The following is a 21,278-nucleotide window of genomic DNA, read 5'->3' on the forward strand; positions in this document are numbered from 1 at the left end:
GCAGGGGTGGTCCCTGCTGTGAGGGGTGAGTGAGGCCTGCAGGTCCACTGGCCCTGGGAAGGCGAGCCCCTCTGAGACCCCCTTTGACTCTCCTGAGTGAGCCTGTGGGGAAGGCTTGGGTCCAGATTCCTCAGCCCTCGGATCCCTGACTCATTCAGTACCCCCCTTGCTTGGCTCAAAACACCCTCCCCCAGGTCTCCCGTAGCTGCTGCCTTTCGCATCACTGGAGTGGGGGTGGGCTCTGCCCCAACACCACATCTTCAGAGACCCCTTCCTTGACCCCCCCCAGCCTAAAATGGACACCCCCCCTCCCCCCCCACGTCAGGCTCTAGTTCAGCTCTTTGCTCATCTCTCCCTTAGAACCTACCAGAAGTTTCACCTCACTACTGGTCCAGGGTTATTTCATCCACATTCATCTCCCCTACTGGACCATGACTTCAGAGGTCCAAGGTCACCACCTCTCTGTTCTTGACCGTGATATGCCCCCCCCACCACCACCAGTGCCCAGCATGGAGAAGCTCTTTGGGGAGAGACACAGCACACGAGGGTCTCAGACTGTGTGTCTACAAACCCCTGGCTGTTTTTATCGACGTAGTCAACATTTATTGACCAACCACTGTGTGCCAGGTCCCAATGAGGCACTCAGTTATGAATGGAACAAAGATCCCTAGCAAAGCCAATATTCGAGAGTGACAGGAAACAGGTATTCAGTAAGTATCTAATAGAATGTCAAGTAGTGCTCACGCTACAGAGAAAATAAAGTATGTAAGGAGGTGAGGAGTTGGGCTGCTACCGTGTTCTCAGGGAAAGCCTCTCTGAGCAGGTGTGACCTTTGTGTAGAGACCTGACAATAAGGAACTAGCTGGGAATTCCCTGGCGGTCCAGGGGTTAGGAATCCGCGCTTCCACTGCGGGGGGCACGGGTTCGATCCCTGGTCAGGGAACTAAGATCCCACATGCTGGCAGTGCGGCCAGAAAAAACAAAGGAACTATTTGAAATGAGGACACCTGGGGCAGAGGAAATGGCAAGAGCAAAGGCCCCGTGGCAGGCAGGAGTTTGGGATTCACGGAACCTCAAGGATGCGGGTGGGCAAGGAGAGAGGTGATGGGGGCCGGACAGCAGGGGCTGCACCACGTTTGGGCCTTGTGGCCTTTTGTACCTGGCACCTGGCACTGGCTTAGCCTCTAGTGCCCCAGTTTCCTGCTCTCACTTTTGCTCCCGAAATGTTTGTGGGGGGCAGCCGGTGGAGCTGGAGCAGTCCAGGCCCGCTTCCTTCTGGCAGCTCTGTGTTCCTGCTTTTGAGGGAGGAGGAAACTGGGGGTGGAGGAGGCCCAGCTGTTCTCTCCTTCTGCTGTGGGGGGTGAGGGGGTTGACTGGTGGTGAGCAGGGGGCGGGGATGTGGCTGATACCCTATGTGTCTCTTCCGAATCGTGATGGGCCAAGTCGAAAGGCAGCTTGTGGGTAAACTGAGGCACCGCGGATGGACACAGGATGGAGGAGGCCTTGAGGGTGGGGCAGGGGTGCACCCTGTAATAGGAGGGACATCGCAGCGGCTGACACTTGGAGCTGCAGCTTCCTTTACCCATCCCTGCAAGGCCTCAGGGCTGGGGCGATGCCCAGACCCCTGGGAAAGGGCCTCCACCCATCCAGGGAAGGCAGCCTCAGCTCCTCCTGGAAGCAGGCCTGGGGGAAGCACCCAGCTCCCACCCCCAACATTAGCCGGATTAGAGGGCAGCGCTGGGCGGAAGAGATAAGCATTGAGAGGGAGGAAGGAGCCAGGTCCCCAGCCCCGCCCAAGGGTCCAGGGAGAGCACGAAACAGGGCACGGAGAGCGCAAACTCCCGGTCACATCGCGAAATGGCGGCTTGGACTGTGCCTGACACATAGTAGGCCCTCAAAAGCAAAAATGGTTTTTTGAATAAACACCCACAGGGTTGGGATTCGAACCCTGCGTTGCTTCTGCATCGCAGACTGAAACAGATGGAGCCGAAGTCCTTTATAAAAACTTTATTGGGGAAGGGGGGTAGAAAATGGGGGGTGACGCCCCTGGAATTGAATTAAATAAATAAATAAATAAATAAATAAATAAATAGAACAATAAATAAGCCCCCGTGTGAGTCTGGGGGGCGTCCCCCGGCCCGCGGGGAGAGGGGAGCAGGCTCACGCTGACGTCAGCTGGATGGCAAAGACCTCGCCCCCCGCCGGCGCCTCTGCGGTGCCCACAGCCTCAGTCTCACCTTCGGCGCCCCCGCCCCCGCCGGCGCCGGCACCCGCGCCGTTGAGACACACGGCCTCACCCGAGCTCTCGGCCTCCTGCACATTATATTCGCCCTTCTTGCAGGCGGTGGACTGCACGTAGAAGGCCAGGCCGGCCCCCGCGGCCAGCAGCGCCGCGCCCCCAGCCGCGCCGCTCACAGCGACCCATAGCCACGGACCTGCGGGGTGCGGACGCTCAAAGAAGGTGGTCGAGCTCCCCCCACCCATCCCACACACCAAGCCCGGGCCACTTCTGCCCCTCCCCACAGGCATGAGGTCAGTTCTCACGCGCCTGGCAGGGAGCTCCAGGGAACCCAGCCTTAGAGGAAAGGAGAGACCCCAGTAAGGCCACCCCCAGCTCGGGTGAGGCCCTAGACCCATTTTATGGGCCACCCCATCACAGGGAGGATTTAAGCCCCTAGCCCCAGAGATACCCAGGAAGTCAAGCAACTCTCCTCACCCTCAAAAGGATGGTGGGGCGGGGGGGAACCCAGTCATTCCTCCACCCCAGAAAGACCCCAGCCCCAGAGCTACGCGAAGCGGCAGCAGGATCCTGCTGGGCCTCCACCACTGCCCTCTGCCTCTGTCCCTCTCTAGACCCCCTTCTCCACAGCCGCACGCTGGAAGGTGAACTGGATCAAGCCTTCACCACGCAGAACCCACCCAAAGTTAAGTCCCTCCTCACAGCAGTCACAGCCCCGAAGGTTCCCTTCCCTTGGGCTCGTCAGCTCCCTCTCCTTCCACTTGCCACCCCCACTGCGCCATCAAAGCCCCACCCGCCAGGGCGCCCCTAATTTCCACCCCGGCTCACTTCTGTCTCATCTGTGGGGACTGAGAGGGAGGCAGGGACGGGGTCAAGAGTCCCAAGGCGCGGGTCACAGCCCCCTGTAGATCCCTCGCCCAGGCCCCCCCCCCACCAGCTGCTACTTACCAGCCACGCGCACGGTGATGCGCCGGGTGTGGCGCCCATGCGCGTTGGTGGCTGCGCACTCATACTCGCCGCCGTGGCTGCCCATAGCGCCCGCCACGCTCAGCGTGCTGTTGTTGCTTGACAGGCCGATGTTGAGCGCCCCCGGGGGCGCACGCCAGCTGATCTGGGCTGGGGGCCAAGCCTCCGCTCGGCAGGTCAGCGTGAAGTTCCCGCCTGGCCGCACGCCTCCTGGAGGCGAGGCAGCCAGCTCGGCCACGACGGGGCGGTCTACAGGGGACAGGAGGTTGAAGGGGCCAGCCGCTGACCGAGAGCCCCCTTCTGAGACTGTCCCTCCTGAGATGAGCAGGCAAAGATCCTGCCTCACTTCAGAGCCCCATCCCCCTACAACTGGACTGCTGTCGGGACTAAAATCCTGAGCCCTGCTTCACTGAATGGAAGGAGGTGGGGACCCACGCCAGGGCCCTTCAGACCCAGAACTTGAGGGGGCGGGGGCGGGCTCGGGCTCTTGTTCCCTAGAGTTTTCATTACCCTTAACATTTCATGTTAAGGCCAGGATTCCTTGTCCCCAGAAATGGGACTGGGGAGGTGTCCTTGAACTCCCCCGGGGAATCCCACCTCTTTTAGTCACTGTGCCCGAGACCGGATGCCCTCTATCTGGTGCTGCCCGCAACTCACACTCCACGCCCACGGTGACGATCCGGGCGTCAGTGCCGTGCGCGTTGGTGGCCAGGCAGCGGTAGATGCCTGCATCCTGTCGGGACACGCGCAGCCGCTGCGGCCGGGGCGCGCCCTCCCGGGAGCAAAGCACTTGTGGGGAGGGGCGACCCCGGGCGGAGCAGGCCAGCGCAGCAGCGTCGGCGCCTTCCAGCCACGTCTGGTGACTCGGGCAGGTAGATTCATCCATTTGCGGTGGCGCTGCAAAACAGCCATGGGGTGGGGGCGGGGAGGCTCGTTGTTCAGGGAGAAGCCGGGACCTGGAACACCCCCTACTCCCCGCCCGCCTGGGCCTCGCTCACACTCCGCGCTCACGGTGACCATCTTGACCACGGAACCGTGCTGATTGGTGGCGTTGCAGATGTAGGTTCCGGGTGCCAGTTCTCTAGGGATTTGAGGGGCTCTGGGACCAGGGTCTGGGGGTGCCAGCGGCAGCAGCGCCCCCTCACTGGTGCCTCCGGAGCCAACGCACTCCACGCTCGGCTCTGGCTTCCCATCCACCTCACAGGAAAACAGTTGCCCAGATCCTTCCACCCACGTCCAATTGCTAGGGCAGCTCACCTCCTCAAAACTGGGGCCATCTGGGGGGCAGAGGGACTGGAAGTCAGGACAGGGTGATTCCGACGTACCCCGTCCTGCCCTGTGTTGCCCCCACTCACATTCCACCGTGACGGCTACATTTTTGGCTGCAGACCCTCGAGCATTAGTGGCTTCGCAGCGGTAGGTGCCCGCGTGCTCCCGGACCACACGCAGTGTGCCCTCGACGACCCTGGCTTCCCCAGAGCGCACACAGTTCACGTTGGGTGGCGGGACCCCATGGGCCACACAGCTCAGGGAGGCCTCTGTTCCTTCCAGCCAGGTAATGCGTTCAGGGCAGCCCACACTGTCCAGCGCTGGTGCATCTAGAGAGGAGGGTGTTGTTGAGTTTTGGGGTTTAGGGACAGGTCTAATGTCCCTAGACCCTTTTTCCCATCCCAGACGGGTAGGCTACGCTCTGCACAGGGACACCAAAGCAAAGGAGTTTCTCTCCAGTCAAGCCGTGCACTGTTTTGGGACTTCCTGAGCTCTGAAGTGGGCTTTTTTCCTGATGCCTACAAAGTGCCCACAGGACCCTCCCCAGTCTTTAGCTTAAAAATTGTTAGCCGGTTTGGAGCACCCACGTTTCCAAGACTCAGCTCAAACGCCAGGCCCCAGGCCCCTGTGGACACGTCCACCCCCTCCCCTCCATCCTTCTCTAAGATCTTCCCCTAATCCGGCTCACCAGCCTCTTGCCTTTTTCAGAATCCTGCTCAAAGGCACGCCTCAGACCCTGTTTCCACCTTCCTCTGTAGTCAGGCCACCCCTAGACACTGAGAACCAGACAGAGGTGCGCCCTATGCACCTCCACTCACACTCCACCGTCAGAGTCACGTCCTTGACCGCCTGGCCCTGGACGTTGGTCGCGGTGCAGTGGTAAGTTCCAGCGAGCGCGCGAGTGACCGGACCCAGCAGGCCCAGGGCCAGCACCGCCCCGCCGTCGGGCCGCGCACAGTGCACCGAGGGCTCTGGGTTTCCACGGGCCTCGCAGCGCAGCGTCTGCTCTGGTCCCTCCGGCCACGTCCAGCTCCTGGGACAGCCCGAATCGTCCAGCCGGGGAGCGTCTGCGGGCAGAGCCATGGGATACAAGAGGCTAGACGTGGACCGTGGGGAAATCCTCCACTTCCATGACACGGCCAGAGACCAGGCAGGCGGAGGTAGGCGAGAGGTTAAAGGCCAACTCACATAGGACGCGCAGCTCGGCGCTCTCGTTCTTTCTCAGGGTCTCCCCGTCAACTTCGAGGGTGGCGTCGCAGAAGAAGCCACGCCTGTCGTCGTTCTCGCTGGCGTTCAGCTGGAGCTGGGCGGGCTGTCCCGGGACCGCGGCTGGAATTCCGTCTAGTGTGACTAGGGCTCGGGCCCCGGCTGCGCAGGTTACTGTCACCATCTTCCCCTCGGGGGCGTTGGGCTCGCTCAGGGTCAGGAGGGGTTCCGGGAAGCCTGGGGACGGGGCATTGGTCGGGAGACCACTGACCATGCCCCTCCTGCGGTTCAAGGCTGCCCCTTATCAGCCCGAACCTTCCCCGCTTCAGCCAAACCGTGGGTACCGTGCCCTGCCCCTCGGGCTGTTCAGGCTCCTCTCCCTTCTCGCCCCGCCGCTTTGAGGTGGTCAGGCCACATCTCTAGGGATCCTCGTCGGGTCTGCGACCTTCCCCTTTGGGCAGCTCAGACTCCGCTTCTCCAGCTACTATTGAGTCTTCCATCTGCCCCGCCCCTTCGGGACTCTCGGGCCACGCCTATTCCGATACCCGGGCCCCACCCACTATTTGCCCCGCCTTCGCCTTCCTCTGGCTCCACCCCCGAGCCGCCGAGGCCCCACTCCCTCTTACTGTAGACAGTCACGTTCTCTTGGGTCTCTCGACTCTCGCCCCCCAGGGTCACGTTGCAGACCAGCTGCCTGGCGCCCTCCTGCTCTGCGCTAGCTGTGGCTGTGGCAGTGGCCATGAGAGCGTCCCCCTCGAGGGTGACATCGGGACTCAGCCTCTGGTCCCCCAGCGCCAGGTAGACCTCAGCCTCCGAGGCTGGAAACAGCCCGTCCATGGCGCAGCTTACGGGTCCTTCTGAGCCCACTTCCAAGAGCCGGGGGGCAGCGAGGCGAGGGGGTTCCGGAGGCAGGGCTGGGAGTAGAAGAACAGAGCTTGAACTTATGTATTGAACGCTCAATATGTTCTAAGCGCTTTACAGGCACTCTATTATGGTATTATCCTCAAGGCACAGAGGGGAAAATAACTTTCAGCTGGTGAGTGTTAGGGTAAGAATTAGAATTCAGATTTCTCTGCCTCCAAGCTTCTTAGACATCGGCCCGACCCCCCTGGGTCCCCTCCTCACACCCACTCACCGAAGGTTCGGAGCTCTCTGGGGGCTGAGCTGTTTTCAAACAGCCCCAGGCCATGCGGCCGAAGGTCCAGCTCCGCACGGCACGAGAAATTGGCCCCATGGTCCTCCCTCCGAGCAAGTACCGTGGCTGTGAGCACCGCACCCCGCGCTCGGGGTGGCTCCCCGGAGAAGCTGCGGCGGATCAGCTCCCGGGCGCCCCGCAACAGGGTCAATGTGAGACTCCCACGAGGCCCAGCGCCGGGGACCCTACAGCTCAGGGTGAAGTTCTCGCCCACTGGCTGCCAGGCAGGCAGCGGCACCAGTTCTACACGATCCGGCCGTTCTGCAACGGGGGAACCACGGTTGTTGGAAATGCCAGGCTCAGCACGACGTGGCTTGGAACCCAGGGGCCAAGGGGGGGAGGGCGTGCTGATCCAGAGGGTGGGGCCTGTAGGAGAGGACCCCGTTACCCAGGGGGCGGGGCCTGGAAGGGAGGGAAAGTAGCTTGGCCTCTGAGAACTCACGAAAAGTGCGAATGAGCCCGCGAGCCTGCAGTGTGCGTCGCGCGCAGCGGAAGAAGCAGACGGGCTGGGTCTCCGGCTCTCGGATGTCCACCAACTGCCGCGCCAGCCAGCGCAAACCCCTCTGGGTCCCATTCCGGCGCAGCGAGGTCTCCAGGCCACCGCGCTCGGGCCGTGGGCAGTTGGTGCTGCAATTCAGCCACAGCGATCCCCCGCGCTCCACGAGCGCCACGCGGGGCTGTAGGTCCGCCCAGAAAGGCTCTTGCGCGACCACTGCCCGGAGAAACGCGAGCTCAGCCTGGGAGCCACCTCCCTGGGATCTAAGAGCCCCTATGCAGACTCAGGATTCCCAGGGAATGAGCAGAGGCCACAGCCAGGAGTCCCAAGTCCTGCCCAGGTCTCAGGTTTACAAGCGCGCTCCCACGGTCCAGACCTCGAGGGTGTCTCTGGTACATTGCAGCGGAGAGCCCTTCTCTCCAAGGTGCGGATGGAGTGACGGGGAAGAATGGGGGGGAGGGGAGAGATGAGAGGAAACATGGGGTTTTCAACGCACACAGCAATGCTGGGAAGAGGGGACCCCCGGGTGGGGGAAGGGAAGCGGACTGGTTCTCACGGTTCTCGCCAGGAGAAGGGGAGACTGGTTGAAGCGAGGGCAAAAGAGAGATGAGGCTGAGTCAAGCGAGGTTAAGGGAGGAGTCCAAACCCGGGTGAAGAGTACGGAAAGAGGACGCGAGGCTGGGCTCATGAAAGGAACCGCGGGAACAGCCGATGGGCTCTGTTGCCAGGGCTCCGGGTGGAGCGGGAACAGTGCCTCGGAGTCACGGCAGTTGGTGAGATTTGGGTCTTCGTGGATTTCGAGTGGTGAAGATGCCAGTCCGTGGACCATGGTGCATAGGAGAGCGTGAGGAGGTACCCCGGGAGGGGACAGGGGAGATAATGGAGTCTCCAGAGCTCGAGGCTGGGTGCAGAAGAGCACCCAGGATCTCGAAGAAGGTAGGGTAGAGACCTGAGTGAGCGAGGAGTCCGGAAGCTTGGTGTCCAGTGTGTGTTGGGGGGGAAGAGGGATAGAGAAGAAGGCCCTGGGCTCAAGGTGGGTGCAGAAGCGTGGGAGCGAGGCGAGGGAGGAGCGGGGAGGGGCTTGTGGCCGCTTCGCAGGTCCAGAAACTACGACCCCGCCCCGTCCACCCTGAGCCGGACCGGCTCTTACCTGAGAGACCGAAGAGCCCCAGGCCCAGGGCAGCCCAGAGGCCGAGCAGCGCCCGGTGCAGCCCTGGCGAGGGTCCTGGCATCGCCGCCGCGGGGGAAGCGCAGGAGGCGAGGGGAGCGCGAGCGCTGAGCTGGGCTAGAGGACTGCGCGGCGCGGCGGGTGGGGTGTGGAGGAGGCTGAGTTGCGCTTGGGGATTGGTTTAACGTTGGTAACTTGGTTTCCAAGGAGGGGGCGGCAGCAGAGGCGGCGCGGGGAGGGCGGGAAGGCGAGCGTGCACCAGGCTACCGGCCTTGATGAAGGCGTGCTGGCAGGAGCGAGCGGCCCCCAGGGTCTACATGGAGGCCGGCCCCATTGCCCGGAGACTTCTGGGGGCGGCTGCGCACTCCAGCGTTGTCCCCGGCGGCGACGCTGAGGTGGTGGGGATGCAGGGTTGCCCTTCTCAAACCCCCACCCCACCCTTTGCTTAGATGCTATGATAATGAGCTGGACTCCGAGCTCCGCCTCCACATTTAGCCCCTCCCACCAGCCCCCCCTTGGAGCGGAGATGGGTTGGGGGCAGGAGAGATTTGAGACGTGCAGGCTGGGGATGAGAAGGCTCTAGGGGAGGATGTGGGGATGCCTCCCTCACTGATCCTTCCCCTTTTAACCCCTGGGAGCTGAGGGTTACAGCTACGCCTCTAGTCTTTCTCTGGCTCCGCCCCCGCACGCGACAGAAGGGGCGGGGACGAAAGTGACAGCGAGTTGGGAACGCGTGTGCTTGCGCGCAGCGTTCTCGGGCGTCTAAATTAGGGTCGGCTCGGCTCTGGGTCTGTATTTACCCAGCGTGCAGCGGGCACGTGTCTACGCGACTTGTGTGAGCAGGAGCCGCCAAAGAGCGCCTCTGAATCCGCTTTCTGCTCGGCGGGCGGGGCCCTGGACCACGCGGGCCTTGCCAGGCATCCACTGCAGGCCCCGATTCTGCGTCCACGCGAGACCAAGAGACCAACTGTGATACTTTTGACTCCGCATCTGGGTTCCAGGTTTGGACACCCTCCATGTGCTCACCAGGCCCGGTGACTAACAGGACGTTTCCAGGATGCGAATCTGTGACATACAACACCGCCCCCCCCCCACCTCACCATCTGGTTGCTCCTTCCCCGCAGTCAACACATGGGTATCTTTTCTGCGTATCCACGTTCCTCACAAAGTACATTTGACCCAGCCCACCTGTGTTGTCACTCCCAGAGCTAATGGTGAACTATGGGGATCAGTTCTCTCCCCACCCCTGCCCTCCAGGAAAGTGCAGGGTCTAAAGGGCGGGGGCGGGGGTAGGAAAGTTAACATCCAATCAGAGCTGCTGCGTGGCAGCGCTGGAGCCAATCAGGAGAAGCCATACCATGAACCAGCCTTCCCACAGCCTAAAGCCCCCCTGGGCCCATGCCTTGCGCCTCTGCACCGCACTGATAATGCGCGCGGGAGAGGTTTTTACTACATCGGCTGGGAATGCAGAGGGAATGGGGCTCCGGCATGGGAGACCAGAGTGAAAAACCTCAGGTGCCCTCAGGGAGACAGGAATTTGGAGAAAATGATAGAGGCAAGGCCAAAAAGAAGACCACTTCAGTCAGAGGAGGTGCACTAATGGGGGACCTTTATGCCCAGGGGCAGAAGCTGGCTGAGGAAGGCTTTATTGATCCAGGCAAGGTTCCCCCAAATGTCCCAGATTCCTTTTTCCTCCAGCTCAGCCAGCATGGACCACTCACTGCCTCTATGCCCGAGACTTCATCGATAGGTACTTTCTCAGGCAGAGGGCCCCCACTACAAGAAGGATCCCCACAAGGGCTGCGATGGAGGTGGAGGCCAAGGCTTTGGACGCAGGGCTCCAAGCTGGAGACAAGAGGGGAGAATTAGGAACAGAGCACTTGGAGGTGTGACAACCCGCATGGACACGCTCTGGCTTGGCCCACATAACCCTTCCCCACTCTTCCCAGGGTTATAAGGGTGCCTCACCGAGGACTGGCAGCGTCATGGGTGCCGAGCTACTGAGGACCACCAGGCCATCGAGATCGAGGCGGGCGTAGCAGGTAACGGGCTGCCCGAAGTCACTGGGCCTGGCGCGTAACGCGTAAGTCAGCGTCACGTTGGCCAGATCCCGGCCGGTGAAGCGCTCCAGGCTCTCGGAGTAGATGACCCGGCCACCGCGCCTCAGAATCACCACCAGGAAGCCCACGGGGAACACGTGTGTCACATGGCAGCGCAGAGTGTACTCACTGCCCATTAAGACCGGAGGCTCCAGGATCACGCTGCGTGGCTGTTCTAAAGCAAGAGGGGGCCGCTGGGCAAGGTCCGAGGGCTCCCCCTAGCGCGACTGTCCGTTACCCCCGCTCCGTCCTCCTCCCCGCACCCCAGCCAGGCCTGAGCCCCTGTCCCTCACTGTAGGCGGTAATCCTGGCGGTGGCCCCCCGCGTTTCTCCCGCGCAGGTGACGAAGCAGTGCACATCGGAGCTCCAGGCCCTCACATCCAGCAGCTGGTAGGATACCCAACCGGGCCCACTGAGCGTGTCGCCTCGCCGCAGCTCGGTGCGGAGGCTGGAACCCTCCGGTAGGGGGCAGCTGCTGCTGCAGTTGAGCCACACTGAGCCCCCCGGCGGCACGGCCTTGAACTCGGGGCTTATGCGCACCCAGAAGGGTGCTGAGGTCTCCGGGGGCGCGGGAGAGGGGCCTCCCGGGCCTTGCGTCCGCGCACTCCGGCGCCTCCACGCGCTCCCGCCTCGCGGGTAGGAGGGCGACAGCAAAAGCAGCAACAAGAGGAGGAGCAGAGACCCCATGGCAAAAAGCCCGGACTGAGGGGCCCCGCGCCAGGGAGCCAAGGCTGGCTCCGGAGATAAGGAGGCCCGCAGCACCGCCTCTTCAGCCCCACCCCGGGGAGAGAGAAACAGAGGCTCCGGGGGGCCCCGGAGCCCTGCGGTATACACCCCACTCCCACAGCTTAAGAATGGGATTCTCCACCCCATTCTAAACCAAATGTCATCGTGTTTTTCTGGAGAGGGATCTTTAATTTTCACTAAAGTCTCAAAAGGCCCTAATAAACCCCAGATTTGGATTAGAGCCTGAGGGCTGGACCTTGAACTGGCAGCCTTCTCTTGGGGCAGGAAGTGGGAGGACAGGCCAGAAAAGGCTCCAGCTGGACATGACACCTCCCCTCAACTCACACAACGCTGGAAGGATGAAATAGCTTTATTAGCACAAGGGAGAGGCTTCCGCAGTTGGGAGGGGGGTTCTCCCAGGCCTCTCCTCCCCACGGCCTGCAGAACCTTCATCGCTGCAGGAATTTGGACCCGCAGACTGTTCTGTTCTTGCATGGCCCCACTGAGATGGAAACAGGTAGGACAAGACAGGGACACACAGGGGTTGGGCACAGTTTCCTGGGACTCCATGGTTTAGCTATCAAGGAGTGAACACCCACGTTTAGGCATGCCACCAAGTGTCATTGTGAGCACTAGCAGACATGGGTATAGGTGGAGAGGTGGGTTATCAGAGGTCAGTGCCAGTGCTGGGGTGTAAGGGCTCAGTGGGTCATCTCTGGGCATGTCACCAGCTATACCTTGTCACCGTTACTAATCCCTTTCTGGGAGAAAGCAGCTTGGCCAGTGGAGTGGGAAATTCTAGCCCCACTTAATCTTTTTGCCAGGCACTCTTGTGCAGTGCACAACCAGTACAACTGTAGCTGGCGATGTGCATGAGATTAGACTGAGAGCTCCCTGAGGGCGGGAATCAATGTTCTTCTTGTTTACCATTCTAGCCCACATAAAAGGCACTCAATAAATAGCTAGTAAGAGAACAAATGAATAAATAGGTCATCATCAAGAGTTGGGAACAGTCTGTGGACAGCAATGCTGGAGCTGGCTTCTGTCAGAGGACGTGTGGGGATTTGTGTTTCAGTGCTGCATGTGTCTGTGCAGGGCCACTTCTCTCTTAGGACCGTAAGGCCTCAGCACACGCAGGAGGGGGTGAGTTTCAATGTTTCCCAGTTGGGTGTCCCCATGCTGGAGGTCAGGGTCTCCATCATACACCCTCCGGCCAGGTCAGACTTCGACATCCCTCACATTGATGCCCTGAGCCTTGGCCCCTTCTTTTGTCTCAGTCCTGTGGCTCCACATCAGGTGTGAGGCCTGGGGGTTATAAGTGTGCAGGGGCCATGACCCCAGATGCTGTCTGTATCCTGACTGAGGCCTCTCTCCTGTCCTCTGGCACCCTGGGAAGGTGGGTATAGCTGAATGGCATATGTCCACCATTGTTTGATGCAGCCCTGCTTGTCACGGTTTGGGGGCTGAGGAGGTCCTGTCCGGAGGGGGTAGGCTCAGGGCGGCGTGGCTGGTGTGGTCAGTTTCATGGCAGCCTCTTCCTGGGCCTTCCGGGTCTTCTGTAGCTCATATTTCTGGATCTTCCTCTGGCAGTTATAGATGTAAACGGCTGCGGCCAGAGTGCCCAAGATGATCACAGATGCCACCGGAATGACGATGGCCATGTTATTCTGGTGGTCTGTGGAAAGGACACACACAGGGGGCGGTGAGGGTTGAGCTGCCCTCACTGCCCCTGCCCTGCCCAGCCCTGAACTCCAGCACTTACAGATCACATTGACGACAACTTCACGGGTAACCTCACCACGAGTGCTGGTGGCCCGACACTGGTAGGTGCCTGCCACCTCCCGCTTGACGGGTCTCAGGTCCCCAATGGGTAGCAAAGCCCCATCCTCTTTCCGGCTACAGTTCAGCTTGGGGGTTGGGTTCCCCCAGGCCTGGCACCTCAGGGTCTGCTGGGAGCCTTCCTGCCATGTCCAGTTTCCCAGGCAATCCCTCTCGTTTAGTCGGGGGCCATCTGAAGAAACACAGCAAGATAAGGGACGGGGTCAGGGACCAGGACATCACTCACCATCTAGGTCTAGGTAAGAAGACTTAAGTAGGAATCTGGGGAAGGGGCTCACTAGGGTGGGGGTGGGAGTGGGTGGAGGCAGGAGTTCTCGGGGTCTTAGGGGTTGGGCCTTGGAGGTAAGGGATCATTGTCTAGCAGCCCCACTCACACAGGACACGGAGCTCCCGGGTCTGGTTCTTGTGTACCACCTGCTCAGCCACCGCCAGGGCAGCAGAGCAGAAGAAGCTGCGCCCGTTGTCCTCGGCGCTGGCATTCAGCTGCAACTGGGCCCTCGGGCCCGGAGGCCTGGCTGGGGCCCCGTTCAGCATCACCACAGCTCCAACCTGGGCCTCGCACTCCACGTTCACTGTAGTCCATTCCGAGACCTCGGGCTGGCTCAGGGTCAGGTTGGGAGCTGGGAAGCCTGGAGGTGGGGCGCACAGTGAGCCCCGCCCCTGGCATTAGCCCCACCCCTTCAGAAGCCCCGCCTGGGTTTCTACTTACTGTAGATGGTCACGTTCTCCGAAGACCTCCGGCTCTGCCCTCCCAGATTCACCGCACACGTCAAGTACTGGACGCCTTCTTCCTCCACCTTTCCCTCGACCAAGGCTTTGGCCAAGAGTGAGTATTCATTGTACGTGATCGTGGTTTGCAGCCTCCTGCCCCCCAGCGCCAGGTGGACCTCCGCCTCCGAGACTGGGAACAGTCCGTACAGGGTGCAGCTCACCAGGCACTGTGTGCCCACTTCCAGTACCGGGTACGTAGCAAGGTGCGGGTTGGTCGTTGGTAGGACTGGTGAGAGACAGTGGGTGTAAACAGAGAGGAGACAGACATCCTGAAGCCCTTTCCCGGGGCATTTTCATTCCCCCACCTGGAACACCCTCTTCCCGGGAGACTGTGGCCTGGGTCACCCTTGTCCCAGGACACGTGTACCACTTGCCCTGGGTCACAGCCTTCTCAGAGGATCCTGCAGTCCAGGCACCACATCCCAGAACACTCCACCCCAGTGGCCAAGAAGATGCTCTTCCCAGAAGCCTTTGCAATCAAGGTTGCCACCTTCTCAATGCCCCCACAGCCAGGGGCCTCTCCTTCCCAGAGACCCCGCACCCCAAGCAGGAAACCCCTGGCATCCCATCCTCTCTGCTGGCTCCCCAGTGCCTCACCAAAGGTTCGGAGCTTCCTGGGGGCCGAGCTGTTCTGGAACAGTCCCAGCCCTTGGGACCGCAGGTCCAGCTCCGTGTGGCAAGAGAAATTGGCGCCATGTTCATCTCTGCTCGCCAGCACCGTGACCGTGACCTCGGCAGGCTCCCCGTCTCCCACTGACTGACGGCCCAGCTCCTCCTCCTCACGAAGCAGCACCACGGTGAGGTGGTCCCGGGGGGCCCCACGGGACACCATGCAGCGCAGGGTGAGGTTCTCGCCCACGGGCTGCCAGAGGGGCAGGGGGGCCAGCTCCACGCGTTCCGGGAACACTGGAGGGGAGGGGAGTGTTGTTTGAACTGGCTGGCTGCCCGCCCACAGGAACGTTGGGGCCCTGGCTACACCTGCTCGGGAAGTCTCACCACGCTCTCCCCAGAACACACCCCAAACCACCTAAGCTAGAGAGGAATGTTAAGAGCTTCAGGATAACCCAGTGAGAAGTTCCCAAGTGGTTGTGAAGGAGGCAGAATACATTTTTATTCACTGCAGCATCTCAGAGTGAAAAGTGGGAAAGAATTTCGAGGTTTATTGCCAGGAGTCCCGGCAAATGAATACAGTCCGTTTAAGCTGTCCAGTCTCTAGACGTTGTTGTAAAAAAAAACTCCTGTTTTTCCTTCTCCTCTTTTTGGCCTTAGCATTTTTCTCCATAGCATCCCTCACCTCTGAGGTAAAAGATCGTCTACTCAGTTAATTTGCTTTTCCACTATTCCTGCCATGGAATGTCAGCCCAGGAGGGCAGGGATCTTTGTCTGTTTTGTTCCCTGTTGTATCCTTGCCACCCGATAAGAACTCTATTTTTTTTTTTTTTGGCCACGCCCCGCGGCTTGTGGGATCTTAGCTCCCCGACCAGGGATCGAACCCACGCCCTTGGCAGTGGAAGCGCAGAGTCTTAACCACTGGACCGCCAGGGAAGTCCCTTAGGCACTCTATGTTTGTGGAAAGAATAAGGTTGAGACATCCACACCGATTCGAGGCCTTTCAGGAGCTTGCTTTTAAGGGTTCCCGAATGAACCGTGTGATCCCCTGAAATGTTAAAAATCTAAGAACAACCCACCGACCCTCAGAACGAAACCCTGAATATCCCCTGAAAACACTACACGCGGGCTTGGTTGCCAGGGTCTCCATTCTGCATGAGGTAACAGAATTCCAAGCCTGGATCGCCAGTGGAAATTACCAGCAGAGCCCTGGTGAGCTGTGGCTTAGCCTGAGACTCACTCCCCGACCCCAGGCTCCCTAGGGAGGGGTCTTGAAGCCTCCCCCTTTTAGTCCCTTCTCAAGGGGCCCTGAAATGTCACTTAAACAGTAGTGATGTTGGGAGTTGATTTTTGGACATGAGTCCACCTTCTCCCCAGGTTGCCAACCTCCTGAATAAAGCAACCTTTCCTTTTCCAACCTAAGGGAAAAAAAAAAAAAAAAAAAGCAGTGATGTTAAAATGTCAGGAGCCTGGAGTTGATTCCTAGCTTTGCTGGCCTGTGGGGGAGTGACTTTGCACACTGGAACAGTCCCAGCCCTCGGGGCTACAGAAATGCCTCAGTTTTCTAAGTTGTAACCTGGGGCTAATGAAGGTAGGACTATTATTATCGTTATTATTATTATTAGGACTATTATTAATCCACTTCAGAAGTTGAGAGTGACTGTACATGGGCATGAGGTTACTGTTTTTTTGACTTTTGATTAAGTGTTTATTCATTTTAATTTTGCCTTTTTAAAAATTTTGAAGCCAATATATTGTGTTTTCCACATCTGAAATTTTTTTTTTGTGGTTACTTTTTAAGGTGAGAGATATGTTCTTAAACTAGACTGTGGTTCTACAACACTATAAATACTCCAAACTTCATTGCAGTGTACGCTAAAAGCTGTTAAAAAAAAAAAAAAAAAAAGGTTGAGAAAACCCTCAGACATCCAACTCTTACCTCTGACCATCTGTTGCAAACTCCAACTTGCAGAGCTGGCAGCCCCCTCAAACCACAGCCTCCAAATGGAACTCACATCTTGGAGCCCAGATCCTTGCCCTGAAGGCCAGACTGGGGGAGGAGGTCTGTTCTGCCTGTACCTCTCCTTGACTCCCCATCTTTAGTCCCTCACTAAGTCCTGGTCACTCCACTCTTCAAATATTTGTCTGCCCCTCCCTTTGCGTATGCGAAACTGTGCTCAACATGCACGACCTGGACTGGGTCCATGGGCAGCTGCTCTCTGGCTTCCTGTAAGGTCAGCCCTCTGCTCTGGATCCCTGGCCTGCTCACACACCCTCCATGGCTCCCTGTCACCCTAAGAAGAAAGTCTCAGCTCCTCGGCCTGGCATTCAAAGTCCTGCCAAACTCAGCTCCAGCCACACCGATCTGTTGATATTCAATCCCTCTTGCCTCCCCAACCCCAGGTCAGCATGTTTCCCCACTCCAAATCTTTGCCCAGGCTATTCCCTCTGTCTAGAATGCCTGTCTTTACCAACTCCTACGCATCCTTCAAGGCCCAGTTAGGGGTCACTTCCTGCAGGAATTACAACTCTTTCTAGAGAAAGCTCAGCCACCCAGAGATGCTCCCTCATCTTTACACTGGCAGTGGGGCGGGACCAAGCTCGAGTCTCTCCTAGGTGACCCCTTGCTACTGTGTGCAGCCGTCTGTTCCATTTCACAGAGGTGAAAACTAAGGCAAAGTCTGGCGCCCGAAGAGGGAGAAATATATCTATCAGGGCCAGGACTCAAACCTGGAGGATTGGGCTTTCAACTCTCAGGGTGAGATGCAGAAGGTCCTGTGAAAAGGTTTTCTGGGGGTTTTCAGAGGCCACTGGGAATGTTTGGGGACTTCCCTCACTTGGCCAGCAGCTGCTCAGACATCCTCCAAATCAGAAACAAAGCTGATGTTTGCCCCAAAGCTTCTTTTACGCAGGCCCTGTGAAGGCGGAATGTCCTCCAGGCCTCACTGCATCATTAGACCCTTCCGAGGAGGTCTCATGTGAAAAGCAACCAGGAAGCCACGTATTCCCCCTCCCCCGCTCCCCACATCAGAGTCACCCAGTTAGTGAGGCCCATGCTGGGACTAGAACCCAAGGCTGTCTGATCCCAAGGCCAGTTGGCCAGTTTTCTTTCTTTCTTCCTTTTTTATTTTGTTTTGTTTTCATTTGAATTTCATTTACCTATTTCTTGCTTACAGTCATGCTAACTCAGTGTCACACTTCAAAATGCCCAAAGTAAAAAAAAGGCACACGGAGAAAACTCGCTCCCTGTGCTCTCCCAGAGCCCTGCACCTTCTCTCCTCACAGCCAGCTATATTGTCATTTGTTGTATTTCCTTTCTGGGCCCTTTAATGCAGAAACACAGCCTCCCTAACCCCGAGCCCATGGCTCCCTAACACTGTGGGTGGCATGCCACTCATTCTGGGCCTACCTTACTTTTGAACTTGACAATACATCTTGGAGCACCTGTCTCATTCTTTTACACGGTTGCATACTATTCCATGGGATGACTGAACCACAGTTTCTCTCCCCAGCCCTCTACATTTGAGTGCCTTGCAAACTTTTACCCTTTCAGATCAAGCCACAGTGAATAACCCCACACTCCCTCAGTACCCTGGTGGGTGGGGACACCTATAGGCCCAATTCCCAGGAGTGGGTTTTCTGTGTCAAAGGACCCAGACATGTGACATTTTGAGGACTGAGTCCATACTTGGAAGTCACCCCCAAGGAAGTTCAAGGAAGGGTTCTAGATGACAATGAGACTTTCAGAAGATGGGCCCCCTTGCCCTTCAGTGAGACCCTACACACCCCCACCCCCAAGTAACAAAGGCTGTTCCAACCTGCTGGGGACTCCCTTGTCCACCTCCCCAACCCAGGCTGCCTAGTCCAGCCCCTGGGCCCAGCCACTCACAGTATACGGTGAGGTTCATCAAAGCTGATGACTGGTTACCGAGACAGCTTGAGTAGCATATTGGAAAGCTGTCTTTTTGCACGTCACTCAGTTCAAAAATCTTCCAGTTTTTCCCATGGTCTACTTCCCTCTTGGCCAGCTGAGTCTCTAGGCCCAACATTGTGTGTTGGTCACAGGAGGTACTGCAGTTCACCATTATGGAGGCTCCTCGGGATATGATGGCTTTTTGAGGCTGCACTGACGTTTGGGCACCTCCAGGCCCTGGAACCAAAAGATGTGGAGGGGTCAGACATGACAAATCGGGCTCATTAACATTACTGCATCCAGCCTGTTCTGGGTGCTGGGGACACAGCCTTGAACAAGACAAAACTCTGCTTTCAGTGTGGGAGACAGAAAAATTCATGAGCACACAACATAATTAATAACTGATGCTGACAAGAGCTTTGGCAAAAACAAAATGGGATGATAGAACAGACAGTGCCTTGGTGACAGGGTAATGTGTGAGCAGAGATCTGGATGAGCGGGGGCTGGCCATCGAGAGAAAAGGGAAATGAGTTCCAGGCAAGAGGAGCAGCAAGTGCAAAGGTCCTGAGGCAGGGTGGCTGGAGCAGAGTCACAGGGATGAGTTGGGGGGAAATGAGGTCAGGAAGATCATGCAAAGCAGTGTTAAGCCACGCCAAGGAAGTGTTCTTCATTGCGAGGACAATGGGCAGCCATGGAGGATTTTAGCAAAAGAGGGGCATGAAGTCAGTGTTCTTTCCCGCCCCCCCTCCCCGCAAGAGGTCAGGTGGAGGGAGTCAGTCCTCCAGGGATAAAGGGGTTCCAGTCAGGCTGGTTCCTTACCCACTTGGACAACTGGTTTCCCCTCTCAGGACCTCATTTTCCCCATCTGTAAAGTGGGTGAATATAGTCACCCCAACCCCTGCTGATGCAAGTAACTCCTAGCACAGGGCAGGTAGCATGTGGCTGCAGGTAAGAAGGAGGGGGCTTGTTGGGATTAGCTCCCACAGACTGTGGTGCCTCCAAAGCTAAAAAACAAAGTCTGTCTGAGCCCACCCATCTGAAAGCTGCCCCCCACCCCGCCAAAGATCTCTGCCTTCAGCTTTGGGTCTACTCCATCTGGGATGGAGGCGTGTGGAAACAGCAGCTCCATGAATTCTCAAGGGTGATTCTGGGGTCGCTTCCATTTCACAGAGGGAAATGGTGAGACCTGAAGGGAGGGCACTCAGCTAGAAAGTGGTAAAGTCCAGATTAGAGTCCGGATTAGAACGCTTCATTGAGCTGGTAACCACGGTGTGGTCTGCTCATGAATTTTTCACTCTCCTGCTTCCCGACACTGACCACCATTTGAGACCAACTGTCCCCCTTCTCCCCTCCCTCCTTCTAGCTGGAGTTGATGAAGGGCTGCTGGGGCATCCCATTCCTTAGCCTCTGCTCCCTTGGCAAGTCAGCCCTGGAATTCCCCTGGGCAGAGTCCTGGACTTCCCCCAAGGGCACGGGATGAGGAACAGAATGTCTGTGTGTGGGGGGGGGGTCCCAGTCTACTTAAGCTTGGCGCGGGGCCACATCTCTACACGGTCTGACCACCTCCTGGGGCCAGGACACAACCGCTGCGATGTGAACACTATTAACTTCTCCATTTTACAGCTGAAAAAGTGAAGCTCCTCTGGGAGGGGCAGCCCATAGTCCGAAGGCACACAGCAAGCCATGATGTAGGGTCTGGATTTGAATCCATGGCTGTTGACTTTTAATCGATGGCTCTAGCCCCAACTTCCCATAAACAGCTACCTAAGTACCAGTGTCCCCAGCCGGTGGGGAGCCGGTCCTCCTACCGCTCCCAGGGCGCAGCCCAGATCCCAAGAGCTAACCCGACGGCAGCCCCCCCCACCCCTGCCTCACCTGGGAGCAGAGCCCCGAGCAGGGCCAGGAGCGCAAGCAGCGCGGGATGGGCAGCGCCGGGAACCATCGCAGGCGGAGGCAGGGCGGACGAGGTGGTGCAGAGGCGTGGGCGCGGACTGTGGAGCTGAGGACCTTGTGGGTCCTTTTATAGCGGCCAGCCAAGGGGGCCCGAGGGGGCGGTGCTGCCTTCCCGGAAACCTCGCGCTTTCCTCTCCGGAACAAGGGCTCTGGCATTTCCGGATTGAGAGGGTGCCGGGGCCGAGCAGGGTTGTACCCTCTCGCTGGCCGCTCTCGCACCGGAATTTCCGAATTGAAGTAGTGAGGGCTCCCTGGCGGCAGCGGCCAGGAAACAACCCGGAGACTGCTCCCAGAGCTAGGGGTCCCGTCCCCGGGCTCGGCTACCCTTGATTCCGCGTTTACACAGTGCTTTATTGGATACTGACAACCACCCTGGACGGTAGGGACTAAACTGAGGGGTAAACTGAGGCTTCAAGCTGCGAGGTCATTCGAACTCCAGTCTGACTCCCCAGCGCAAGCAGGCCTCTTTTTTTTTTTGCAAGCAGGCCTCTTTAACCGAGTGGACGGTCCCTCGTTTCGGTGGGGCCCCAGGAATCTTCCTGGGGCGCTCTCGATCAAGGGTGCCCCTCCCCAAAGGGGCATGTCCCCGCCCAGTGACACCGAGATTCTCTGAGAAGCGGCCGCAGAAAGCCCAGGCACTTTCAGGCGCCTGTGAACCCTGGGGGAGAGGACGTAAGGCGCATCACGTCCGGGGCTCCGCGTCCCCCACCGAGGGGGGTTCCCACTCCCCCGCGGCCTCGCTTCCCCTTTCGGCCACCAGCGCGGGGGCGTCTTTACAGCTTCCAGAAAAAGGAAGGAAGCCGCGTGGTCCTGACGTGCCGAGCCCCTC

General features: G+C 58.6%; 3 protein-coding genes across 3 annotated transcripts; all 3 read right to left on the minus strand.

Moving 5' to 3' along the window:
* Positions 1-1,992: 1,992 nt before the first annotated feature.
* ICAM5 (intercellular adhesion molecule 5) lies at positions 1,993-8,757 on the minus strand. Its single transcript, XM_022557304.2, has 11 exons — positions 8,522-8,757; positions 7,318-7,587; positions 6,816-7,136; positions 6,307-6,594; positions 5,663-5,917; positions 5,293-5,541; positions 4,561-4,803; positions 4,204-4,482; positions 3,863-4,102; positions 3,188-3,454; positions 1,993-2,435 (listed from the first exon to the last, which is right to left on the minus strand). The coding sequence occupies exons 1-11, from the start codon at positions 8,601-8,603 to the stop codon at positions 2,161-2,163; spliced, it is 2,769 nt and encodes a 922-aa protein (XP_022413012.2). The 5' UTR covers positions 8,604-8,757; the 3' UTR covers positions 1,993-2,160.
* Positions 8,758-10,004: 1,247 nt separating this feature from the next.
* On the minus strand, positions 10,005-11,621 carry ICAM4 (intercellular adhesion molecule 4 (Landsteiner-Wiener blood group)). The gene is made up of 3 exons (XM_022557308.3): positions 10,932-11,621; positions 10,508-10,813; positions 10,005-10,384 (listed from the first exon to the last, which is right to left on the minus strand). Exons 1-3 carry the CDS (start codon positions 11,509-11,511, stop codon positions 10,266-10,268), a joined length of 1,005 nt encoding a protein of 334 aa, XP_022413016.3. The 5' UTR covers positions 11,512-11,621; the 3' UTR covers positions 10,005-10,265.
* Positions 11,622-11,716: 95 nt separating this feature from the next.
* ICAM1 (intercellular adhesion molecule 1) lies at positions 11,717-20,556 on the minus strand. The gene is made up of 7 exons (XM_022557307.3): positions 20,372-20,556; positions 18,473-18,733; positions 14,572-14,880; positions 13,913-14,200; positions 13,578-13,832; positions 13,127-13,375; positions 11,717-13,039 (listed from the first exon to the last, which is right to left on the minus strand). Exons 1-7 carry the CDS (start codon positions 20,436-20,438, stop codon positions 12,858-12,860), a joined length of 1,611 nt encoding a protein of 536 aa, XP_022413015.1. The 5' UTR covers positions 20,439-20,556; the 3' UTR covers positions 11,717-12,857.
* Between the last annotated feature and the right edge of the window lie 722 nt (positions 20,557-21,278).

Source organism: Delphinapterus leucas, unplaced genomic scaffold (assembly GCF_059928025.1).
Source record: "Delphinapterus leucas isolate spDelLeu-1000000601 "Yukka" unplaced genomic scaffold, BTC_Dleu_Yukka2 spDelLeu_asBTCV2_sq25, whole genome shotgun sequence".
NCBI classification, from domain to species: domain Eukaryota; kingdom Metazoa; phylum Chordata; class Mammalia; order Artiodactyla; family Monodontidae; genus Delphinapterus; species Delphinapterus leucas.